General features: G+C 40.7%; 1 protein-coding gene across 1 annotated transcript in view; it reads right to left on the bottom strand.

Annotated features, from left to right (window-relative positions):
• Window positions 1-5,972: 5,972 nt before the first annotated feature.
• The window catches only part of LOC137627901 (echinoderm microtubule-associated protein-like 6), an 84,985-nt gene continuing 63,696 nt past the window's right edge, over window positions 5,973-27,261 (bottom strand). Inside the window, exons 26-31 of the mRNA XM_068359345.1 lie at window positions 17,249-17,506; window positions 15,605-15,708; window positions 13,818-14,022; window positions 13,145-13,347; window positions 10,256-10,413; window positions 5,973-9,946 (exon numbers count right to left, since the gene is read on the bottom strand). Coding sequence (XP_068215446.1) covers window positions 9,730-9,946; window positions 10,256-10,413; window positions 13,145-13,347; window positions 13,818-14,022; window positions 15,605-15,708; window positions 17,249-17,506 — 1,145 coding nt within the window. The 3' untranslated portion in view covers window positions 5,973-9,729. The remainder of the gene's footprint in view (window positions 9,947-10,255; window positions 10,414-13,144; window positions 13,348-13,817; window positions 14,023-15,604; window positions 15,709-17,248; window positions 17,507-27,261) is intronic.

Below are 27,261 nucleotides of genomic sequence, written 5' to 3'. Positions count from 1 at the left end.
TACTGATTTGCTGTTTTGACGTTAATTTTTTTAGAATGATTTATTGTTAATTTGTTCTCTTCATTTATTTATTTCCTTATTTCCTTTCCTCACTGGGCTATTTTTCCCTGTTGGAGCCCCTGGGCTTATATAGCATCTTGCTTTTCCAACTAGGGTTGTAGCTTGGATAGTAATAATAATAATTTTGTTCTATTAGAAGTCTTCAACTGCAGTGACATAATCTTGCCTGTCATATTTTAAAAATTTTTATTACAGTATAAATTCTTGTAGAATTTAGTGTTTATGCTTATGGATGTTTTTTAATCATTTTATTAGAAAATTAATTATCTAGACTTTCAAGACTCCTTGGGAAGGTTCAAGAGAATAGAATTTAATCCTTTTACCCCCAGGCTATTTGGAAATTTCCAACCCTTAACCCCCAGGGGGTTATTTTTTTCCAACACATTTTGCAGTATATTTTTTTTAAATTGCTCTAATAGCCTTAATTTTTGTCATAGAGAGGTCAGGCTGGTCTCATTCTCTTAGAAAATGCCTAAATTTTCTCAAAAAATTATAAAAAATATGAAAAAAAAAAATTTTTATAGCATTTTTTTGCAAGGACGTACCGGTACGTCCATGGGGGTAAAGGGATGGCTTTTGTGAAACGTACCAGTACGTCCTTTGGGGGTTAAAGGGTTAAAAAAAAAATAGGAGTTGAACTTCAAGTAACTAAAGCGTAAATAGTTGGCCGTAATGGGGAAAAAAAGAGATATAAGGGAATAGATCTAAGCTAGAGACATAGCAATGCAACTTAGGACTGAATGGATGTGGCAAAGAATGTTTAGTGTAGCACATAGCACGCATTGTACATCAAAACTTTAGTGGGCACTTGTACAGGGATATGTTAGTAGATTTCATAGCAACCTTTGACTAACTTACACCCACTGGTCTTAAAATTTAAATTTTATTATCAAATTTTTTTCACAATTTGATTGTCATCCGACTTATTTTACTGTACTGTACAGTATTTGTATTGTTAACTGCGGGAAAATATGAGTAGCTCTCACATCTTTTATAATTTTTTCCTTTAACCCTTTTACCCCCAGGCTATTTGGAAATTTCCAACCCTTAACCCCCAAGGGGTTATTTTTTTCTCATCACATTTTGCAGTATACTTTTTTTAAATTGCTCTAACAGGCTTAATTTTTGTCATAGAGAGGTCCAGTTGGTCTCATTCTCTTGGAAAATGCCTGAATTTTCTCAAAAAATTACCAAAATTATGAAAAAAAAAAATTTTATAGCATTTTCTTGCAAGGACGTACCGGTACGTCCATGGGGGTAAAGGGATGGCTTTTGTGAAACGTACCATTACGTCCTTTGGGGGTTAAAAGGTATCACATTAGACAGGATGTATTCATTGTTATCTTGAAATTGTCAAATGACTGCATATTGGATTGGTAGTAACTTTCTTGTTTGAAGTGCGCCATCTATGGATACATTTTTGTAACCGTCACGTTGGCTTGGAGCCTCGTAATACAATTAACGAGTTCCAGCTTAAAGGGAATGAAAATATGAGAAGAAACCTGTAAACCTTGGAAGACAGACAAATTATAGATATGGGGATAGAGTAATGACAATTCCTCTTCTTATGGGGCAAGAAAGCTAGCAAAGCAACTAAATGGTGGTATTTACTTTATATTTTATATATTCTGGACAGAACATTCTGCAGTGCAGTATTACATTTCTGTGGTTACATGGTTTCACAAAAAAAAAAAAAAAAATACTAAATTTCGAAATTTTGAAAAAAAAAAAAGTCGCAAATGTTTTTTTTTTTTTTTTTTCTCCAGATGACCGGCAAGTTGACACTCATTGAGTGGGAAATGCAAATGCTTTTTTTTTTTTCTTTTTTTTTTTTTTTCCCAAAATGACCGGCAAGTTGACACTCATTGAGTGGGAAACGCAAATGCTTTTTTTTTTTTTCTTTTTTTTTTTTCCCAAAATGACCGGCAAGTTGACACTATCATTGAGTGGGAAACGGTTATTGAAGATTCAAGTGCCTTAGCATTGTTCAGTACGGAAGCATTCATTAGAAACACAGAAATATGAAATGCAATCTTATTTATAGGAGTTGCAAATCACACCAGGTGTCAATACTTTTTCAGTTTTACAATTGCAGTAATTCAGTCTTAATAATTATTATTACAGGAATTCCAATATTTTTGTGATGTTTATTTTGTTTAAAGAAATGTCCCTTGTAAGTGTACTGTAGTATTTTATTGTCATACAGTAATATCAGTCTTTTAAAGTTGCGGGGTTTAGGTCTCCACTGAGATGATTTACATCGTTCTCCTGGGGCGACCATTAGCCAGCAGGGACTATCTCTAGTCCCCTCTAACCTCCCCCACAGGCGCCACCCTGGGAGTACCCCCCAGTAGAAGGTCTCACGGTATTCGCGTCCCTGGCGGGGACCGAACTCGGGACCTCTGCAATAGCAACATTATTCAATTCAAGTAGATCTAGTTTCATTGAGTAATAGGTTACGATTATTAGTTTGTTCTGGTTTCATTAAGTATGCTGAAAATGCATTGCTCTTTAATGAAATTTTGGCCTTAAAATTAAATATTTGTTGATATTTCAAACTACAGTCAACAAATGACAATTTACGAGGTACAGTAAGTGGACCTCTAAGTATAATGTGTGTAGAGTTAATGGTTCAACAAGATCTTTATTGATAAATCACCATTAAACTGTGCTTATAGTTCCACTTACATCCTGGGGCATTACTGATCGAGGAAATACCGTCGACTATGATAGTTTATTTATATTACATAATGGAAAACTGTTGATCATCTTTTATTATAACGGCAGAAGTTTTATGAGCTTGATATTTTATTATTGTAAACCAGATGAAAGGAATTCATTTTAGAAGGAAATATGCTATTAAACAATGCACTTACCAAACATATTGCACATTTTTCTTTTATTTTGTGGTGGGGAACATTACCCAAGTACACATTCAAGTATGTCTTTTATGATGTACATTTAGTTTTAGCCAGGTTTTACTTTTTATACGGCCATCAATTGATTTTTTAATGAGTTCTTTCAAGGGAGTAATGTAGATGTTTTGATGTAAATATTTTTGAGAGCCATACTCCCTTAAAATATGTATTATAACAAAGTTGGTTAAATGCTGAATCATATCAGGATGTAAAGGTTATTCTGTTTTCTTGTAAATTTGACAGACAGTCCGTAGTTTGAAACTAGTCTTTATATAGCCTTAGTCTTTTGGGTGTTATTTGCTTTAAGAAAAAAATTGCAACACTGGAATTTACATATGTATGCAAAGTTGAATATTCTTTATGTATCCAGCAAAGAGTGTATGTCAGATACTAGCATAGAAAGGTTCTGTAGTACATAACAGTATATTTTTATGATGCAGTTTACACATTTATGAAACCTGTATTTTTAGGTAATATTTATGCATGTAAATTATTATTGAAAGTCTTGTATTTTGTCATTTCCAGGCAAGAATTGTATTATAGAGTTCACCAGATCTTAACTTCTCAGTTGCTTCGAGAAAGTAAATAGTGATTATCTACAGATTAGCTCTATACTTCCTCATAGCTTAAAATTATTCTTTTTTTGTGACTGTACAAACTTGAGGATGGAAATTGCATCGTCATAACCATCCTTACCCTCCTTCGCCTGGCATCACTCATTCATTATAAGTTTTCTATATAAGAAAATGTTATACCATGACATTGCCTTTTTTTTTTTTACTGTCCAAGGGTAGAGTTTCGTAGCATTGGATTTGATCACCGTTGTATCCTCTTCACTATCGTACTTTTATGTAATTTAGCTTAACTGACAGGTGGTTAAGGCCAGTTGAAATAGTTTTGTAATTTCCATTTTAAATTGTGTAGTTTCCTTTTTTTTAAAACTACAGTATTCGACTCCCTAACCAAACGCAGCGTACAGTTGTCATCGGCAATACAATTTTAGGTTTCGCTTACAAAGTATGTGCTTTATAAACCCTTCCGAGGAAACATCAACTGTGGAGGGTTAAACTACTGAATTGTAGTTTGAATATTATTGCTTTAGCATCACAGGTAATGACGTATTAGTATTTATTAATATGAGTATTTCATAAAGTATTTATCAGGATTGTACTTAACTGTAAAAAAAATTAGTATTTTAGTTGCCAGTTTGGTCTTTGTTTATTGTAAAATTTTAATTGAAATTACTTGGAATATTTGACCCAGACAAAAGTGGTGTACTCTATAACTTTATTAAAATACAAAGAGAACTGTTTAAGTATTTGTAAATCCTTTTCTAACTGTACTTTCAGGTGTGATGGATCATGATTGGCTTTAGTATTATCCCAAAATAACCAGGGTTTCCATGAGCATAGATGAGACCACCTCTTAAGAAAATACCTTTGGGTAGAACTAAACCAGAACATTTGCAGAAAAGCTTACAAAACTTGTTCCCATCCTGGATAGCTCAAGCAAGTGGGAGATTCAAAAGAACCATTTTATTGTTACCATCCTGACCAGTTGCACACGGTTGGGTTAATATTCTGGTCACAGCTGTTCTTGACTCTGGGCCCGAGCATGCCTTACAGGCAAACAGATATACCAGGCCACAATAGTTAGTGAAAATGAGGGTTGATGATGTCAGAAATGGGAAAACTAAAGGCAGGGATCTGGCAACACTGTATGATACCAGATCCCTGTCTGTGGTTTTCCTGCTTCTGACGTCATTAACCCTCATTCTTACTAACTATTGTGGTCTGGCATCACTGTTTGCCCATCGGGCATGCTCGAACGTGTGGACAGGGCTTAGGTCTCGATAGGAAAACGGCTTCCATTTTGGTTTTTGGATCTTGGTATAGAGTATTGCTCATTTTAGAGTAATTGCTAAACTTTACCAGTAGCAATTGAAGTACTTCTCAATTGTTTTTGTCATCAGAATAAAGAAAATATATATGATCATAATTAGATTTCTTTATTTTAAAAATTTTCTAGTATAGCTAACTACTTCATTGTAAATTTGCAGCTTAGTTAAGCTTCTTATTCCAACTAATTTCATGGTACAGAATCTGTAGTTCAATTTATAATGAGCAGGAATGTTGAAGTAGTTTATTTCATGGTACAGAATCTGTAGTTCAATTTATAATGTGCAGGAATGTTGAAGTAGTTTATTTAATAAAGGGATTGAAACTAAATTTTAATAAAAAAAATATATTTATTTGCTAGACGTCATAAAAATAGGTTTAATACATCAAATTACAAAATTGTCTGCTACATAGTTTACTAAACAAGTCATTTTGTATTCTGGGGTTGGTGAGTGGGGAGGTATAGATTATGGGACCTAATAATAGCACAATATTATAAAAAGTATAAATTTTAGTACTGTAATGGAAAAAAATTCTAACATTTTGAGCAACACTGAAGATTTTGACATACAGCTATGGAAAATTTAGGTTTAAAAGTTAGCCATCTACTAATATATTACATTTAGGATTCAAGCCCCTCATTTTTCAGTACAATTAATGTCGTACAATTTATCATGTGCTGTTGGAGCTCAAAACCTTTACTTTTATAATTTATTTGAGGACAAAGTAAAAGTGAAGGCTTTGGGGCTGAAAACTTTGATCTTATTCTGATAGCATTACTGTATATCTTCGTCTTAAATACTAAGACAGGGCTATTACTTTGTAGACTAACAAAATAGTCTGACATTTTAACTCAAATTTGTCCCTACAATAATAAAAACCATCATACTTTAACAGGAGTATGATTTCGGTTTAACAGCCATTAAAACTTTCAACCTATACCAGGCAGGCAGCGGAGCTCTCACTTTGATTTCATATGCAAGCTATTACAGACATCATGCTCGTTGCCTTCTCTTATCTGGATGTTTTAATCATTTGCATTTTCTTTTATACTGTTCGAGGGAAATGATGAAAGACAACAAGGATACTGTATACAACTGTTTTCTGAGTAAACTACAGATGACAGTTTTCTGTGTAATCATACTGTCATCCACTTCATCTTTGTTCCACTTGGTCACGTAAACCTACGGAAATTAGTATTCCTTGGGCATCGCTAGTGCTCTGTCGGAGGAAGAAGGTTTTGCTGTCATCCAGTGTTTTAGGGGAGGGACACCACCCTCCTCCTACCTCTGCAGTGTCTTCCCGACCCCAGAAAAGTGCAGAGGGCTTATCACATGGTAGTGTTCTCTCTGCTGTGTCAAAGAGTACCCTGTGAACTCTTAGAGAAGAGAAAGAGAAAGCAGTGCATGCTGAAAATAATCCCACACCCGGATCAGCATGCACTGCTCCTACTATCTATGCTCAGTCTCATAGCAACAGGAGTTAGTGCTGAAAACTATCCCACACTTGGAAGAAGTATTATTTCTCTCGGTCTTGTATTGAATGAGTGCCTTCAACAGAACGTGTGAAGATGTTGCTTTTAACCTGAAGATGACAATGTTGTTGAAGTCCAAGAAAACCTATCGGCCGGAATTGCGTGGCTCCTACTGATCTTTCCCGATGTACAGGAAAAAGGGACAATGTGTACAGAATACACACCAACCTGGTGGTACATGCTTCCCATGTATGTGAGGAAGAGATAGTATGTACGTACTGGGAACATACCCATCTGAGGTGTATCAGTACTAGGTGCAGGTGCTCCTGTTACCAGTAAGGACCGTGCATGGACAGTGGGTCAGAATGAAGGGCTGCGTCCTCATTTGCCTCCTGAACGTTCGGAAGGCACCTTGGGATCTCCTTACGAGACTATAAGTTTGCTTGGAAAGAGGAACATACAACAGGTCTCCTAATTCGTAAAAACGACAAGATCTTCCCTCATGTAAGCATGAGCCTGAAGGAAGACGATCCTAAGTCACTGTGTAGATTGGTTCTATCCTCATTGGTTAATGCAAGATTGGTCTACACGCTCCCTGCACTGTGTGATCAGTCCCCACACAGAAACCTCAAGCTCATTCTTCCTGCCATCATAACGTTTGAGCTACTAGGGAACTAGATCACCTAGCACCAGTTTCATCCCAGTGCTCCCCGCAGGAAGTTATTGGAACAGGTGACTTCTCAGGACTGCTTTCTGTGCTAATAGGAGCACTGATCAGCAACATTCTGTTTGGGCCACCATCAGCAAGACTCTACTCCTCCTCGTGACAGGAACTGGTGCGATACACCTGCTTACTGCTGTATGATACGTTCTCCAGCTCGCTTTTCAGAGGCTAAGGTACCTATTGCTTCTTTAGCCTCTGATGACACAAGGACCAGGGATACTTCAGTCTCCAAAGGAGACCCTGATCACTGTTTGATTATTCTTTTCTTCCTCTGCAGGGTATCGCCCCAGTTTCATTCTAGTCAGAAGAAGGATTCTACTGAGGTGCGTGTTTATAGCCCCAGAGCACCCGACTCCAATCTTGAGTTGGAGAAAGCTGAAAATCCCAAAACTTAATGTACATTCATCAATCAAGGTCTTGTCACTCATTAAGGAAGCCACCACAATGAATAGTAAGGGAGGGATGGTGTCCAGTGATTGGCACGTCGGCACCCCTCAAGTGTATAAACCTGCCCTTGAGCTGTATGGTCAGTTCTTGCTTGTGAGGCTTTAGTGTTACTGTAATTCCAAGATCTCTGGTCCGTGGATATTCCTTACACCCTACCCTATTGAACAACATCCTGGGGTTGGGGTAGTCTATTGGAAACACCCTTGCCTAGCAATTTGTGGGATGGGAGTTTAAAACCTGCTCAAGCTCAATAGTTTTCAAGTGTCAGAAATATCGCTATCCTTGGGAGCTAGGGATGGGGGATTTGGTGGTACCCTCCCTGGTCATAGCTTGATGGCAAGGGGGGCTTTGCTTCTGATCATATGTGTATATGGTCAGTCTCTAGGGCCTTGTCCTGTCTCTTGCCTTCACCATTCATGAGCGCACTTTTCTCTCGACAACTGAGGTTCTATGTGCAAAAGGAGGCAGAACGAGGGCATGTTGTTCTGCCTTGTTACTTTTGAAGCCACTTCCGAGGCTATCCAAAAACTTCCTGTATCGACCACTGGTTAGGGGCAATTGCATACTTTCCCACAGCTTCCAAATCATGATGCAGAAGTATATAGACTTGGTTCTTTCAGGTGCAAAAGCAATGACCTTGCTGAACCAATTATCTAACCAGTGGGCCAACTGGGTCCTGAAGAGGGGGAATGCAGTCGCCTCCTGCTTTGCCAGACAGATGAGGCAAGAAGAGGCACTATACCTGAGGAATGCCCCAGTACTTGAGTCAGTGGCCTTGCTGCAGAAGGAAGTGGAGGTTACGATGGAAGAAGGCTAGTCATTACACCTTGATCCATGGTACAGTGGTATGACAGTGAAAGCTTTAAATGCAACAATACTGTTTTAGTCAGTACTAGACTTCTGCAAGCTCGACCCAATTCCTCCTCCAAGAAAGGCAGGGAGAGCACTCCACCTTTCCATCCTCAACCTGGCCAGTCCAAGAAGGATGATAGGAGGAGGAAGAGGATGGTGTAGTAGGCATTCAACTACTCCAGCTGCAACGAGGGGTGGAAGTATACCTGTCTTAACCATTTGGCAATGTAGCAGCAACATAGAGCAGAGAGCTGGATGGTGGACATCTTTCTGGATGAATCAAACTAGCTGTCACAAATTCTTGCCCTCCCCTCACTTAGCACATCATTGAGGTTCCATTCCTACCTTCCAAAATTACAGAAAGTTCTGGCCTTGACGGCAGAGATGAAAGCAATAGAGGAGTAGTCTTAGAAGGTTCTCCAGACTTTGTTACAGTTGACTCTTCCAGTTGGAGGAGCCTAATAGGTTTGGAGACCTGTCATCATCATCAATCTCTCCATTGAACAAATTTGTTCTCCAGACACCGTTCAAGATGGGAACAGCAAGTACCATACGGCCAGCCATCAGGAAAAAAGATTTCATGCTCTTGAGGGACCTGACAGATGTGTACTTCCAGGTCCCCATCCATCAATCCAACAGAAAGTACATCTTCATCTTCAGGGAGGAGTAGTGTACTAGTGCTTTGGACTCTACCGCCTCCCAAGTCGAAACAAAATGCTTACATAAAATATTGTAAAACAAAAAGATATTAATTTTTGCTAAAAGGAAGAAGCAATCCTGTATTAACTTTGACAAATGTACTTAAACTACAAAATAACTCCCACTAGTGAAGCAAGCCAACCCAAGAATTCATCTAAGGTGTAGAGCAACAATGACTGATTCCCATAAATAGCTATGATTTGGCTAGCAACACCTCTCTCGACATTAAGCATAAGTAAAATGCTTGATTTTGTACATTGTTTGGACACAGTTACATTCTATTTTTTGCTTAAAAATTTCAGGGAAGTATTATTCAATGTAACGTGTGAGCATCTGCATCTGTTCTTGGTCTCATTATATAAGACAAGATTGAGAAAGAACCAAACACATTTAAAAAGGGAAAAATATGTAGAAATTTCACAAACTTATAAGTTGTAAAAGCAAACCTTTTAGAAAGAACCAAACACATTTAAAAAGGGAAAAATATGTAGAAATTTCACAAACTTATAAGTTGTAAAAGAAAACCTTTTATAACTCACCAAAACTTATTAGGAAACAAGAAAAAAAAAAGTTTAAATTTTCTCTATATAACACCATAATCTTTGACAGAATTAAATAGGCTTTACTTTTTAATTTAATAAACTAATAAGGCAATGACTATGATTCCTGTTCTATTAATGTAAACTTCCCTGACTGCAGATCTAAAATAATGAATGGCTGTTTCTTACGACCCCCAAGAATGAGCATTGTGCTTCCTAATTGAGCTGTCAGTGGAGTCCAATCTTTTGACGGTGCAGCGATTTTGGAGTCGGAGAAAAAGGCTAGTTTTTCGGTGTCGTTAGTATAACATCTAATTACTACGGTAGAATCCACCCTGAACAGAAAATTACTAAATTATAAACATAACCATAGCATAACTTGTACTATTAGCAAGTAATATATTTTATTTGTATTTAGTGTACAGTATTCTTAGATAAATATTTTGTTTCCAAAATTCTATAGGGCAAAAATTAATCGCATTCACGTATAGTACAGTACACAGTACATGTAATGTATTTGCAGAGGAAGTAATGTAATTAGAGGAATACTGTACATCCAAAGAAAAAATCAGCAAACATCATTCTGATACAACACAATTCTGGTTTAAAAAAGAAATATTTAAAGAACATTTTTTGCTTATTACCTGCAAGCAGTGAATACAGCTCCTTGGCCTACAGCAATTGCCATTCGATAAGGTGGGGAAAATTCGGGTTCATCTGGCGGGCTGACGTAGCGTACAGCAATTCTTCCTTTCCATTCCACAACACTTCCATCACTACAAGCTACATAAACATTCCCATTCTAAAATGACAAAAAGGACTTAACACAATTGTACCAATAATTATACAGTAGTAGCTAGCATTTTCAAGACAGCAATATAACGAATCATTTATATTCTCATAGGGAAGAATTTTTCTACTAAAAAATTGAAGTGTCTACAAAAATTATGTCCAACTTTACTATGCCAAAGTAAGAGAGAAATTCTGATCGAAATATATACAAGGTTAATTTTTATTTCAACAGGAAATACCTGAATATGAGGATACAGTGCCATTTTTAGAACACCTCATGGAATGCACTAAAGGCATTACTTGAAGGTCTTTGCCACGCCAGGCCCCTTCGGCCCTAACTATTGCCACATTTTTGCCTACTTTACCTCCATTCCCTCTTATACTCTGTATTACAGTCCATTCTTGAAATGTATTTCACAGTGCAAACTCATGATTTTCCTCCAGTTGCACTTTGGTACTGAATGACCTCCCCAGTTCTATAAATATTTAAATTCTATAAAATCCAGAATCTACAGTTGGAAGTACCAAATAAAATACGGGAGAAATTCTTCAGCCAGCTATCTTATTCCTGCAATAGTAAAAAACCATATTGTGTGATGAATACTACTCATATAAGCCTCATCTTTGATACCGTATATCTCTGCTTTTGCTTGTGAACCGAGTCATTTGTCCTTACATCCTTATCAATATTTGCTCCAAGCAACTATTTTTGCTTAGAACAAATTTAATGCATATTTTTATGCAGTAACAAGTTGTTTATTATTTTTTTTAAGACAGAGACTGAGATGGATTGCCAACTGAAATCAGGTCCAGTTCTGGAAGAAAGTGTGCAACAGCTTTACCCTTTTGAAAGTGATGACAACTATTTCTGGGAATGAATGGTGTAAAAGTTGGATCAAACTCTATAACCTACAAATTGATAGTTTCCACAAAGTATCTATAGGCTTTTGCAGTCTGTCATCTATAATTGCAATGATATTTGAGGTAGGATACTGATAAGAGCAGTCATTTATATGTCAGAAAGGCTTTGATTTTAATATGAAAGCTTCTAATCAAGTACAAGAGACTAACCAAAGAGTTTATCCAGCTTCTTATAAGCAGACTTATCCTAGCCCACATTGTAATCATTCCAAGACATGCTACTTTTCATTTCCAAGGCTAAAATGTTGATAAATCGAAGAGGTTTACTTTCCATGTTTACAAATATTTATCAAGATGAAAGTGTGGGACACATATGAGGAAGTAAATTGGTTTCATGATGTTGAAAATGAACAAAGTTCTTTGTGCCTTTCTTGAGATATTAATTACACACTAGACTAAGCATTATTGAAAAGAAACTTCTGAAGACTGCTGTGAAGGAAAGGAGCCTGCTTTGTGTAGAGGAGACGTGAAGTGGATCATTTAATGGTTGCTCATTAAGGGCAGAGGCAAAGGACAGGACAACATTTTAGAGACTGACTATATATACCTATGATATGTATCCAAGGCCACTCATCAAGTTAGGATCAAGGAGGGCCAGTCAATGCCTGTTAATGACTCATCAGGTAGACCTATAGGCTCCCTAAAAACCGCATCCCTACCACACAAGGATGGTGAGGTTGCAGGCATTACTAAAAACCATCAAGATTGGCTGGGTCTCAAACTCCTATCCAACGAATTGCCAAGCAGGGATCTTTCCAATAGGAGAGAGGAAATAACATGTAGAGGTTATTAACCACAATAGAAATAGATAGCTACCATAAATTTTCAGTTAGATAGTTGAGTCATACAATTAGCTGAAAAGGCTATGGTGAAATGCATATTATTTAACCGATACCAAATGAAACTACAGTGAAATAATTATAACTTATATAATGAGTTCCCTCTTCCCTAACCCTATGATCTTGCAACCTAATACCCACACCAGTAAACCTACACAAACAGTGAGATAAGTGGTGGGTGCCACAACCTCGGCCGAGCTTCCCAGGACACAACCGCATATCCAACCACAATCAACAAAATCAAAAGCATCACACACACAAACAATCTGAGAAAGAAAAGCAGATCGGTCTTTGTAAAAAAAAAAATTTCAAAATAGGGCGCTGATAAATACAGATCGGCGGCTGAAGTCAAAGTGTAGGTAACGTTCCCTATCGGGTGGTCGGGGCTTTCCCACACCCAGCTGGCAGCTGTGTTTATCTTATTAAAAGCTTAATGGCTGGTCCAGATTCATTGAAGTCATACTCGTATTATAGGTCGAAGGTTTATATCATGTATAAGAACAGTCACTGTATTTCATCAATATGTTATCTGAAGATCGTATAGTACTAATAAAATACAATGCCACAAGTTTTTAAATGGATCTACAAACTTGGGCTAAAGTAGCCCAGTGCTTGAGACTGTGAGGGAATTCAGCGCCCAATTTCAACAGAGGGAAAACCGAGCATTACACAATGAAGAGTTAGATAAGGTTGAAAAGGATGATTGAAAAAGGCAAGCAAGGATGGAGGTAATACATAACAATATAAAGCAAGTGAAGCTGGGAGCCAAAGGAATGATGCAATGAACCTAAGTAATGCCTGCAGTACACAGCATGCAATGCACTAATGGCACTAGCCCCTACAGGGAGGCAGCCATGATAGTGTAATTTGATAGAGGGAAATTTTTGAGAATTCTATACTATGATATTCAATATCACAACATGCCAATAAAAACAATGCATTTAGCGCACATCCAAAGTTTACAAAATATAATATACTAACCGGAGCAACTCCAAGAGCATTAAAGGCCGCTTCATCAGGTAATAGATCAGGTGGAGCCTTCCCTCTAGTAGTAACTAAAGAGTTGCCAACAAGATCAAGAAATAAAAGGGCTCTGGGAGATAGTGCTGCCACTGTTGTTTCACCTGAATGGGCTATTGCTATTGCCATTCCTGTACGAAGTGTGACGTTTGCAATGTGGACCCCTGCAAAGAGATAGGACCACTTTCATCTAGCAAATAAAAAATAATTCTGATCATTTCTGAAACTGTAATAAAATAACTGAACTGAGTAAATTGGCTTAACGTTAGGTTAACCCTTTTACCCCCAAAGGACATACAGGTACTGGTACGTTTCACAAAACCCATCCCTTTACCCCCATGGACGTACCGGTACGTCCTTGCAAAAAAAATGCTATAAAATTTTTTTTTTCATATTTTTGATAATTTTTTGAAAAAATTCAGGCATTTTCCAAGAGAATGAGACCAACCTGACCTCTCTATGACAAAAATTAAGCCTGTTAGAGCGATACTGCAAAATGTGCTGGGAAAAAAATAACCCCTTGGGGGTTAAGGGTTGGAAATTTCCAAAGAGCCTGGGGGTAAAAGGGTTATTTATGAGGAACTATTCTAAAGTTTTGAACTGTTTTCAGGGAGGAATTATTAAAGTAAAATACCTTTAATCCAATTGAAGATGTGAACATTAGCTGCATCAGCCAATGAAGCCAAAAGTCTTCCACTTGGAGAGAAGCTTAGAGAAGTAATTACATTTTCAGCACCCCCTCTTAGCACAGCAACATTTGCTCCATCTGAGGGTCTCCAAACGTGAATCAAAGCGGAATCTGATTCTTGATCTTCGTCATAAAGGTCATCAATGGCTAGCTGGAAGTAAGATATGAGTTCCAATATTTCAAGCTTAAAATAATGTTTGTCAAATTTTTTATTTTTCTTTTCAAGGAAATCCTCTTCAAAATTTTCTTTCAAAGATTTTATAGCAAACTAACATACATATATAGATTTAACAGATTTGGTATCCTAAGTATACTAACATTAACAAAAATTTATGATTTGTAATCATTATCACTGTTAAGTTTAGCCAGACAAATATGCTAAAATACTTACCTAGTAACACTCATCAGGCTGCCCAATTCCATAAAGTAACGTTCATTTATCACGGCAGTCAATATGAAGGCTTTAGTATAGGCCTACAGTACTGCATTCTGAATCATTACAAATACCTCATCAAAATAAAATATGTAAAATTAACTAAAAACTTAGTCTGGGCTTCACAATAACACATAACATGCATTTTTAACAGAGCAATATAGTGTAATAAAAAAATTATCCATTCACAAATGAACATCTGTGAGTCTCAATGATCACTCCAATGAAGATAAAATCAAACAGTGGCAGATGTAACAAAATATCATTCCAAGGATAAAAACAGGAGGATAAGAAGTGTATAATAATGATATGTACACATCATGCCTTTAGAAATTAAAGATCTACCCATCCCATTATAAGGGAGACAAGTAAGAGCATAGAGGATAAAAGGGATAACCAGATAAGAATTACACAAAAACTTGCTTCTAATGTACTCAAGAACAAGCAATTACTGCATTAAAAGTGAGATGTGTAAAAAATGAAAAGCTGCAACGACCCACAAAAGAAAAGGTGCTCTTAGGAACTCCGGCAATAAACAGGTAAGGATGCTATTGAGCTTAGTTTTTGGCCCTGGAACAAATACAAGTTACTATAGGCATAGCAACTCGACTCGCATGATTATCATCATGAAATAGTTAAACTAAATCACCAAGTATCATTTCTAAACTATGTACCTGGGCTATAGAACTACAGAAGTTACGACAGCCAGGTAGAAAGAGAATCACATACCTCTTAAAACCCATCTTCCTTTAAGATGTGATGAATCTCTTAGGCTTACATGGCTAATAACATAAAAATCTGCTAAAAAACAGGTAATTATATATCTATCCGTTATATCGACTTTTAAAATGATTTACAGGTTGCATTCCTATGAATATCCAGAGATTGTGGAGCTCATACATTGGCCAAGCAAGCTATCTCTACATGTTGTATCAATTTGATAAGGGCATACATGAGCACCCTCAGATAATTAGATTAATAAACAACTAAATCAACTTGATATCACTCAACACTGCTCTAGCCTGACCGGTAAAACAGTCCTGATTACCAAAACATGTTTAAATATCACCAATTTTGTATAGCACATGTAGACATTCCCTATCAAAATTATCGCAGATGCTCAATTCAACCTTCATTTATCCTATAAGAGTATATACTGTATTTTGAGAGTTGGATCTAGTTTTTTATTTACTGTAAAACAAAGTAATGCACCCCTACCACATTGCCTCAAGTTGGACACACTTTAATGCAAAGCAAACTATGTACAGAACGTTTAGCAATTTACCTTCTCATTATTTACCTGAGCTGTAGCTACCATGAATGGTTCACTTCCAGACAGAGCTAGAGCTGTTACTGCTGTCTCATGTTCTCCATACCCAAGGTCCTGGCTGACTACATCACCACCTATATAGAAGATATCTCATTAGACAGAATGCAGTGGACATCTTATTCATATTGGCAAGCAAAGAATCAGAAGGAGATCCACATTCAATAAAAGTTACCAAATTACCCAGATCATCAAAGTATAACCAAATTCATTCTTTAATAAACACCTCAAACTTATCAGACCCATTTTGTCTATTACATAAAGTTCCCAGACAAAAGACTTCTGAGAATGAACATAAAATTCAGTACCACATTGGGTACTGTACATGTGCATGGAAGTCTACTGGGTCTCAGCTGTCACCCTTCCCCTCATTCTTTGTGTAGTTACACTTATGCAACTACTGTATCATGTAGGACAGGAAGGAGGTAATTTAATCCAATGCTATGTTTTTTACAATAAATTGTAATAGAGTATAAATACAATTTACAGTTCAAAAATTTATTTCAAGTAGGGAGAATAACAGTACTGTAGTTCAGTCCTCAATCTGCCGAGAGATTTGTATCTGACTGGCATGTGGGATAAGTACCGGTATACTAAATCGACGGACATACAAGATACAGTATTACTATTGTACCGTACAGTATGTTAATTTGATTCAATTTAACAAAAAAGTTTGTGTGCTAGGACATGTAATCAGTGCCAATCTCAAGATATATCCCTGCAAGCGATGATAAAACTTTTATCCATTTAGAATGATACAATGCAGGCATGACTGGGATTGTAGGAAGAAGAGGAACGAGCTTAGAAATCTTCAAAGAAATAGAAATCATGTGCCTGTTTCCATCACAAGACCTAATAAGAATGCATCTGTGGGTTGTACCCCTTACAATCTGCAAATCTTGACACACACTCACACTCTCTCTCTCTCAATTTAGAATGCAGATGCTAAAAGATCCCATCTACATTTTCCCATCTTTATCAATGAATGAACGAATGATTTGAAGTTCTCTGGCATCCTGACATCGAAGGTCATTAAGGCCGATTATCTTTATCAATGAAACAGTTATTCAAGATATGTTACCATTTGTAAGAGATGCACCTTAATCCTCTTCATCTTTTTTTTAACCATTTACCAAGGCTGGGAGATCCTACACCTTACCTGAATTATAATTTGGTACCTGCTGCATTCATACAGACGACCACAAAATAAAAACTTCTTGATTAACTCTCAAAATGTTTTACTCCTTAGTGATTACATCTGGGATCTCGCTGGTAAATATCAGATGGATTTGTAATCGACAAATAAAAATTTCAAATGAAACATATGTTTAATACAGTACTGTACGAAATGCTCACATTACTTCATATATAGACTATGAACAATGAGGGCATCTACTACCTACCAATGGGTTGAAGGCAAGCGCACATAAACAGTTGCTCTTAGCTCTTCTGATTTTCTTCTACAAAACTAAGAAAGTAACCATCTGTGTGACATATGAACTAGATATAAATGACAAGTTTATATGAAAATATCCTGTACTTCAAAATAAATCTTTAAACCTATAATTTTGGTTAAAAGAATTAAAGGAAGGAATAACATACAATACTTTTCCTTACCATCTGCTATTTTCAAACGACCTATAGCTGAACCACTGCAATAAAAAATAGTTTCATCATCAGCTGTAAGTGAAGGAAGAGATTTCAAACGTTCTTTAAGTCCAGTTAATTCGATTATAGGCCCATGTTGTGGTGGCAGATTCTCTGGCTCCATCTTTGGTAGTCTTCTCCTTCTGAGAGTTTCTGGCATCTGAGACATCGAGAGAACATCCTCTTCATCCTCTAACCCGGCAGCTTCTAGATCGGTCATCGTAATTTCTGCAATTAAATATGCAATGAAGTCCATCCATCCATATACCAAGGCACTTCCCCAATTTTGGGGGGTAGCCGACTTCAACAAAGAAACAAAAACAAAAAGGGGGACCTCTACTCTCTACGTTCCTCCCAGCCTAACAAGGGACTCAACCAAGTTCAGCTGGTACTGCTAGGGTGTCACAGCCCACCCTCCCACATTATCCACCACAGATGAAGCTTCATAATGCTGAATCCCCTACTGCTGCTACCTCCGCGGTCATCTAAGGCATCGGAGGCAGCAGCAGAGCCTACCGGAACTGCAATGAAGTACTCTCAATTAAATGATAAATTTCAGAAGTAGCCAGTTCCGTAGAACTTCCCTAAATTAAAAAATATATAACCTTTCTTATATGACCACCATACAAAATTTTCTTTATTAAATTAAAGAAAAGCCTAATTTAGCAATGAACTGACTGTATCTACAATTTTAATATTTGGTAATTTACTGTAATCTAAAGTTTCATAAGAAATTTTTTTTTTGCCAATACTGTACATTATCATAATGGTAGCCTTCATTTATCAATTCTTCATGACAGATAGGCCTAGTAATTAGGTGTCCGGACAATTCGGTCCCGGACAATTCGGTCCCGGACAATTCGGTCCCGGACAATTCGGTCCCGGACAATTCGGTCCCGGACAATTCGGTCCCGGACAATTCGGTACTAGGACAATTCGGTACCAATTGATTCTTATAATATGGAAAAAAACAGTATTTTTCCAATTTTTTTCGTTTCTAAAATTCCTATCAGTTCTAAGCATTACTTTCAACAGAAAATTTTTGCTTTTGTTAGTATAGATATAAAAAAAACGGATTTTGAGCGAAGCGAAAAATCTATTTTTGGGTGAGATAGCCATGGCGTCCTGATGGAAGGTTCCTTTTTGGTAGCTTCCTTGGGTATAAAACTACTAAGATATTCCCAGAGAATTTAACCACAGGTTATCACAGAATTCTAACTTCTGGAGCGAGTATCCCAAAGGTTTCCCTTTAAGACATCGTATATCAACAGGGGACGCATGTCTGAACGCGCCACATAGCTATCTACACCCCGAACAGAGTTAATGCTTCGGTGTGTAAGGGTTGAGAATAGCTGGGAGCCGCTCCACAGCCAATCTCACTCGTGGCTACTACTGATACTCGAGACGTAAACAAACGGGCGCCATTGCTCAAATGACGTCACGCCCGTCTTCATCCTGAAGCCAGTTGCTTGCCCATCACCATGATACAGTAGAACAGGGTGGGATCTAAAACTGGACGAAGTAGCAGGGAGGGTCCATCAGGACGCCATGGCTATCTCACCCAAAAATAGATTTTTCGCTTCGCTCAAAATCCGTTTTTTGGGCTCAAGCCATGGCGTCCTGATGGAAGAATACCAGAGAATCAATGTATCGTGGTAGATTTTCCCCTAATAGTAAGTGCCAAGGCATTGACAAAACAGCATAGTAATCTTTGATAAAGGACCATAGGGAAGAAGCATCCTGCCCCCCTTGGCAGTGAAGTTCCCATGGGCCATGCCGACGTCAAAGTGGTATTGAAGGGCTATTCATCCTGATAGAAGAACTTGAAGAACTTGGAGATGAAGCCGAATGTTTGGTATTTGTATAGGAACATTCTGAAAATCAGACCAGTGGTGGTTGGGCACTGTGTATTGAGAATGATGGTTCATCTCCCGGGTATTAAAAGTAAGTATTCGTGTTGGAACCTTACATAATCAGAGTGAATATAAATTAAGAGTTAGCATCTTAATTTCTTCATAACCATAAGGAAAAAGGGGGAATAATAAAACTATGACAGGCATGTATTTCATAGTAAGTAGGAGCTGATTGAGACGCACAGGTAATAAAATAGAAATTTTATTTCACAAATGCAGAAATTAAATAATTTACAGCAGAAAGTAAAATTCTTTTACAGTAATTATAATGTACATAGTAATAAAGACTTGCTCTTGAATCTGAAAAGGAATTTCAAGTTTATTAGTAGGCACTCGTTCTCGAGGAACGCAAGTCTTTGATAAAACACATCATGCTCAGGGCATGCGGCACTTGTGTGACAACTATGACATTTCACCTGGGATAAGAACAGTTATAAAAGCACTAAGTGTTTTCGACATCACTATGAATCGCTCGAGGGTCAACATAGGCACCCGAAGAGTTAGAGTCCCAAGTAACTCACTGTTCTACGCAGAGTTAGGTGCAGGTTTCATAACACTACCTGCGGCTACCACAAAATGTTTGACTTCGTGCACTTGTTTCGCATAATGTTTAAAGAAAACTCGCGAGGACTTCCAACCCGTGAAGTTTTTAAGGCTTTCAAAGTCCATACTCTGAAAGAAATTCAGAGATGATGCCACTTTTCTAGGATCATGACCAGCGGGTGTACTGTTAGGATCCGCTCTGCGAATGAAGTAGGTGATTTTCGCTCTTAATTGTTTCAGTGACAGGTCGCTGCCCGATGTTTCTCCTTTGAAGAGTTGGCCTCCACCAAAGTTTGAAGTTCTGCGAAGATAGACCTTGAGGCTCTCTACTGGACATAGAGAGGCATCCTCCTTCAGGGGGCATATTCTCCAAGGGCCCCATCTTTTGGTGGGTAATTCATTTTTGGCGAGAAACGTCGGATCAGGGGAGAGGGTAACTTCTCCTGTATCGGTAAACAGGATGTGTCCATCCTCTCTTGATAATGCCACTATTTCGCTGACTCGAGCTCCTGAAGCGAGAGCAAAGAGAAATATAACTTTCTGAGTCAGATCCTTGAGAGGGCATGAATCATTGTCCAAGTTGGAGGCGAAATGGAGCACCTTGTCTAGTGACCAGGAGATCGGTTTCGGTGGGGGTGCTGGGCGTAGGCGAGCACATGCTTTCGGTAGTTTGTTGAAGATGTCGCTGGACAGATCAATTTGGAAAGCATATAGAATTGGTCTGGTCAAGGCCGATTTGCAGGTTGATATCGTATTGGCTGCTAATCCCTGTCCATGAAGGTGAATAAAGAAGGACATGCAGAAATCAATCGTGATTTCTTTAGGATTTTTTGTCTTGACGAAGGAGACCCATTTCCTCCAGGATGATTCATATTGCCGTCTTGTGGATTCGGTCTTTTATTCCTCTAGGAAGTCCAGACTTTTCTTCGAGATCCCAAACCTCTTCTTTGCGGCTAGGGAGAGAAAATCATGAGATGAAGGTCCTTGATTTTCGATGATGAAGCGAAGACAGTCGACTTCTGTACTTGTTGAGAGAGAACTGGGCCCGGGAGAGGGATCAGCTTGGGCTGCAGCTCCAGGACCAGGGGGTACCAGTTGCTCCGAGGCCACTTGGGAGCCACTAGGGCCGCTGTCCCTTTGAAGGTTCTCAGTTTGGAGAGGACTTTCAACAGAAGGTTGGTGGGGGGGAACAGGTAGATCTTGGACCATCTGTTCCAATCCAGTGACATGGCATCCACTGCTTCTGCTTTGGGGTCCTCGTACGGGGCCACATACCGAGGAAGTTGATTGTTGTCGCTCGTTGCAAAGAGATCTATCTGAAGTTCTGGGACTTGGTGAGAGATGAAGGAGAACGATCTTGCGTCTAGAGACCATTCCGACTATCGGGTTTGTCCGAGATAGAGCATCCGCTGTCACGTTGCGGAATCCTTGTAGGTGAACTGCAGACAGGTGCCACTTCTTCTTCTCTGCCAGACGGAAGATTGGGAGAAGCACCTGATTTATCTGGGGCGATCTTGAGCCTTGGCGATTGAGACAACGAACTACCACCGAGTTGTCTAGGGTTAGACGGATGTGGATCGAGGGCGGCGGGGATAACTTCTTCAGGGTTAGAAGGACCGCCATGGCCTCCAAGATGTTTATGTGGAACGTCTTGAACAGGGGAGACCAGGTGCCTTGAGCCTGTTTTTGGTGGGAGTGACCTCCCCAACCCTCCAGCGAAGCGTCCGTGTGGATGTTGAGTGATGGAGGAGGGTGTTGGAGAGGAATGGACCTTTTAAGGGCCTTTGCTTCTGACCACGGCTTTAGGAGAAGTCGCAGTCTGTTTGGAAGCCGTCTCTTGAGGTCTCTTCAAGCGATGGATGCCGAACGTCTCCAGACTCCCGCGGCATCCTTTAGCTGTGCGCGAAGCACTGGGTTTGTCACTGAGGCGAACTGTAGAGAGCCTAGAACTCGTTCCTGCTGGCGTCTTGAAATGCGTTTGGATTTCAGCAGTCGCTTGACAGACCCTGCTATTTCCTTCCTTTTCTTCTGGGGGATGGAAAGGCGGTGTGACTGAAGGTTCCAGTGGATTCCCAACCACTGGAACTTCTGAGCTGGAGAGAGGCGAGATTTTTTCTCGTTGATCTTGAATCCCAGGTGTTCTAGGTACTGGGTGACTTTGTTGCAAGATTTTACACAATCTTCGGGCGATGGAGCCCAGACTAGCCAGTCGTCGAGGTAGGCCATCACCTGGACGTTTCGTAGGCGGAGCTGTTGTACTATGGCATCCGCCAGTTTTGTGAAGATCCGAGGGGCCACGTTGAGGCCGAAGGGCATGGCCCGGAAGGCGTAGCTTTTCCTTTGGAGTCGAAATCCTAGGTAGGAGGAAGCGTGATGGTTCATTGGAACGTGCCAGTAGGCATCCGCCAGGTCTATGGAGACCGTGTAGGAACCTCGAGGCAGAAGGGTCCTTATCTGTTGAAGAGTCAGCATCTTGAACTTGTCGTTCGCTATGAACTTGTTGAGGGGGGATAAGTCCAGAATGACTCTGAGTTTGTCTGAGTCTTTCTTGGGGACACAAAACAGTCTCCCTTGGAACCTGGTGGACTTTACCTTCCTTATCACCTTCTTGTTCAAGAGATCTAGGACATATTCTTCCAGAAGAGGGGTTGATTGTTGGAAGAATTGCTGGAAGATTGGGGGTGGTTGAGTCCAACTCCAGCCTAGACCCTTCTTGATGATGCTGTGTGCCCAGGGATCGAAGGTCCAACGATCCTGGAATTGGCGGAGTCTTCCTCCCACCGGAAGCACTTCATTGCTTCTGGTGTCCCGAGGGCTTGCTGCCTCGGCCGCTAGCTCCCTTTCCTCCTCTGCCTCTGGAGGGACGGCGAGAAGCGTCTTTGCTTGCACCTCTGTATGAGCCTCTACCTTTGGGACGAAAGGTAGTTGACTGTTGCTCGAAAGCAGGGGTGAAGACCGGTGACTGTGACAACACCGGTTGGGGAACCAATTGAAAGGTCTGTTGTGGTTGGGCAACCACTTGGGAGGTAGCGGGTCCCGGAAACTGACGTCTTTGTTGACGTTGCTGGGGTTTCTGTTTTTGGGATTTCCTCTTAGGTTGAGGTCCGTCGTCCTGAGAGGGTTTCCTTTTCCTGGACATGCCCCACTTGTGGAGAAGGTTCCTATTCTCCGTGGCGGCTCTGTCGGTGATTTCCTTCACGAGGTCAGAAGGAAAGAGGTGTTTACCCCAGATGTTGGAGGAAATCAGCCTCCGGGGTTCGTGTTTCACGGTGGCACCTGCAAACACGAATTCACGACAGGCTCTCCGAGCCTTTATGAAGTGGTACAAGTCCTTCATCACGGTCATCATGTGGGATTTGGAGAGTACCATGTAGTGGTCTGGTACTCTGGTGTCACAGGCCATAATTTCAAGTTGGACTTGATGAGATAAGGATGCTGCGAGCCTCTCCTTCGTATCTTGTTCCCGACGAAGGAGGTGATCGTTGAGCTTAGGGAGGTCTTCATTAAACTGACGTCCGGCGACGTCAGGATCTAGCTTTCCCACGACGAAAGTATGCTGGACATCCTTCCAGTGTCGAGCGTCAGGGGGAGTTACTATGGAGAAGGGTCTGCACTCCTCCAGTGCAGGGCAGGCTTTCCCCTCTTCCGCAGCTTTAAGGCACGCAGCTAAGGCCTTTTCCAGGAATGGAAGAACCGCACTTTCAGGTGCGACATAAGTAGGGTGCTTCTTGCTCAGGGCCGGAAGCTTAGAGCAGGTAAAGCCCCTACTCTTGAATGTGGTGGCTAGCATAGCCTGGGCCTTTGCGAGATCGAACACTATCTCTTCCTTCGGTTCGGTCTCTTCCTTCGAGGCAGGTTCAGAACGCAGACGGACGTAACAGTCCGGGTAGGCCTCAAAGTTTGGGAAGAACTCCACGTCTTCCAAGGGGACCGTGCCGATCTTATCGCTGATGAAGATCCTGCCAGTCGCGATAACCATATGCTCAGCATACCTCCACGGGTTGGCATGTGAGCAAGCGGGGAGATCCTTAACCGAAATCCTCTTCGGTTCTCTGGATCCCATCATGGACCTGATGAACTCCTGATTCTCCTTCAACCTGTCGTCCATGACGGCTCTAATCAGTCGGATCATTTCTTGAGTGGAAGAAGAGGGATCCGGGGTCGAGGAGGTAGACGGAATAGACACTTCCGTCGGTGTAGGAGTAGGAGCGGGGATGGAAGGAGGAGCGACCTCTTGCTCCGACTCGGCGTATTCCACCTTGTCTTCGTCATCTTCGGCTCCTTGAGCCATAAGCGTCTTCTCCGAGTCTTCCGAGACATCCGACATCTGTTCGTCATCTTCGGAAACCAGGCGGCACTCGTGCATGGACTGAGCCATGACAACATCAGGTTCCACTGTAATTTGGACAGTGGGAATCACGTCTTTGGGTACCACTGAATCAGGGGAGGCCTTAGGGAACAGGAGTGACCTCAATTCTTCGGTGGCCAGGTAAGGTCCGGTGGCTTGAAATAGTAAAGGAGAACATACTCCATGCATCTCGCCCGGCTGGTTACCGTAAGCTTTGTCCTTGGATAATCCGAGAGACCGAAGGCACCGGATAGTATTCCTTAGAGTTCCATAGGGCAATGGAATTCCGTGGAAAAACCAAGGGTAAGATTGGGACCGAGATCATTCGGTCCCAAGCTAGGGGCTAGAGGGCCTCCTTTTAAGGTAACTGCTTCCGGCAACCAGCCGTGCTAAGATGCACGCAGCATGCTGGAATTTAGAAGAATGCAAAGAGACAGCATGATCACTAACAGAACAGTACCAAGGTATTGATCTTAATAGTGGAAACAGCCCATCTGTTTGCGGTATAGGGCTATCAGTATCATATGATAGCTAGAAGAAGGGGGTGCAAGTATTCTTGACGCCTCCGGGGGTTTCCGGCAAGCCGCCGGCATGCCGGAGGTCGCTCCGGCAGAGTTTCTGGCATTAGGACAGACAATATTTAAGTCAAGGGTATACCAGAGTGGCGGCCGCCGGTACAACGGCGGCACGCCGGCAGGGGAGCGGCGGCTCCGGCAGTCGGAGGATGCCGGTTTGGTGACTGGGACAATGATGTTTATAGCGGAACCGGGTTGCCGGCAGTAGATGCCGGCAGTAGATGCCGGCACTCCGGCGGCCGACCGGCGAGCGGACGACAAGCTAGGAGGGAGGAGAGCCACCGGTAGGAGCCGGCGGCAGTCGGCAGTCCCCCGGCACACAGGGGGCTGGCGGCAAGGGTAGGGAGAGTCACCAAGGTAGGAGGCGGGTATCGCCGACAGTGGAGGCGGCAAGAGACCAGCACCCGGATAGTAAGAGAGACAGGGGGGGGAGGGATGCAGGAAGTTCAGTCATGGACTCCGGACATCCCCCCCCTGAGAGGGTGTACCCATGATAGAGGCAGGCTCTATCATCCAGGAGCAGGGGTCACTGAGGACCGGGAGCTAGGTAGCCCAAGGGAGGGCTAGGGGACACCCAAAGAGGGGAGACCCCCATATGCAGAACACATCTAGAGACTAACCCCATAGGACACTATGAAGGGTATATGTACCAGAGCGGACTGCACATGGAAGCTCGGTTAGCCCTACTACTCCACCCTAAGGAGGAGTTGTAGGACAGGGGACAGATGGGTATAGACTAACCTAAGCATAGGCTAGGCTATACAAGAGATAGGTGGGGAGGGGAGTAGAGAGAAGTCTTCCAAGGAAGGGTTTCTGTACCAGAGCGGCCACTAGGGAAAGGGAGGACACTCCCTAACCTAAGATAAGGCAGACCGGCTGAAACGGTGCATGGGTACAGTTTCAGCAGGGAACAGAGAAACCTTCCTAACCTAACCTAGAGCAGGGCTAATAGTCCTGAACTAGGAAAGGTAGAAGACATATCGCTATCGCAGGATAGTCATAGACTAATCCTAGCCATAGAGGTAGGGCTAGCCTAACCTCACTCTCGGACGCAACCCTAAGGGGGGTTCATTCCCATAGGGAGGACTGAGAGGTGATAAATACTCCATTAGACACTTGATCCCTCTACTCAGAAAGGGAATCAAGGCTAATTAGAGGGAATGCCAAGGCAGGGGATGAAGGAAGCATATAGGGGTCCTACAAGTAGGTTAGGTTAGAAAGAGACACTAACTAACCTATCCCCTATATGGTCCCTGAAGGCGAAAAAACATTTGCATCACGGTCGAAAGTATTGTAAAATAATGCCACTATCTTCATAACTTAGCCTAGGATCACTAATAAAATCATGCATGAACACTTATATACAGGCGCTCTGGCCTGGGGGCTATAGTAGCCGACTGGTATGAGGTCAATCGATGACCGATAAAAAGCGTCGAAACACGATATAAAAGTTCCTAGCTATGAAGACTAAATAAACTAATGTATTCGATTAGTAAATAAGGCCGGAAGCGTTGTTGTGGCTAACTAAATAAGGCATGCATAACAACAACGACGCCAAAAATGGCGGGTCCGGTAGAGGCACAGCTCTGCCACGAAACAGCAATTATCTCGGAAAGTAATATTTACTTTACGGTCAGAGCTTAACTAAACAATACTGGAACCTTGTACTCAACTTTCCAGAAGATGGTGAGGCTGAAGGTAGCGACATAACGTAGATGCAAATCGATAAATGAAGCACAGGGAAAATCCGTCTAAGTAGGGCAGCTACTAAACAAAGGATGGAGACGGGCGTGACGTCATTTGAGCAATGGCGCCCGTTTGTTTACGTCTCGAGTATCAGTAGTAGCCACGAGTGAGATTGGCTGTGGAGCGGCTCCCAGCTATTCTCAACCCTTACACACCGAAGCATTAACTCTGTTCGGGGTGTAGATAGCTATGTGGCGCGTTCAGACATGCGTCCCCTGTTGATATACGATGTCTTAAAGGGAAACCTTTGGGATACTCGCTCCAGAAGTTAGAATTCTGTGATAACCTGTGGTTAAATTCTCTGGGAATATCTTAGTAGTTTTATACCCAAGGAAGCTACCAAAAAGGAACCTTCCATCAGGACGCCATGGCTTGAGCCCAAAAAGTCTAATTGATTTATCCTTGCGTGTGCGATAAATAAAAAAAAATACTTTTTTAGTTTCTTTATTATATAGATAATAAAACAGTAAAAACCATACATTTCTTATGTTAAAAGTATTTATATAAAAATAAAATAGTAAAAACTATACTGTACATTTCTTGTCGTTAAAAGTATATAGAAAAATTTTAACTTTAATATTATGAGCGATTGCTTTAAGGAACTGCATTCTTTCAGCTTGATTATATTTATGTACTAGGTGAATGATACGCTTGTGACAGTCCCTGTACTTCTTTTTTTTTTTTACTGGTTCATCCCCGTTTCGCATCATTTGTAATTTGGTTTTTGCCAAACTCTCTTCTCTTTTGAGGGCTTCAATCAATTTCCAAATATTTGGATGCATACTGGAGAGACTTGCTATAAATGTGCTGTGAAAACCTTCCAAATTATTAATTGTACGCGATTCTCCGTTCAAGCAT

The sequence above is a fragment of the Palaemon carinicauda genome, chromosome 35 (assembly GCF_036898095.1).
Source record: "Palaemon carinicauda isolate YSFRI2023 chromosome 35, ASM3689809v2, whole genome shotgun sequence".
Lineage (NCBI taxonomy): Eukaryota > Metazoa > Arthropoda > Malacostraca > Decapoda > Palaemonidae > Palaemon > Palaemon carinicauda.
Note: the sequence above shows the minus strand (reverse complement) of the source record. Positions and strands in the feature narration are given on the sequence as shown.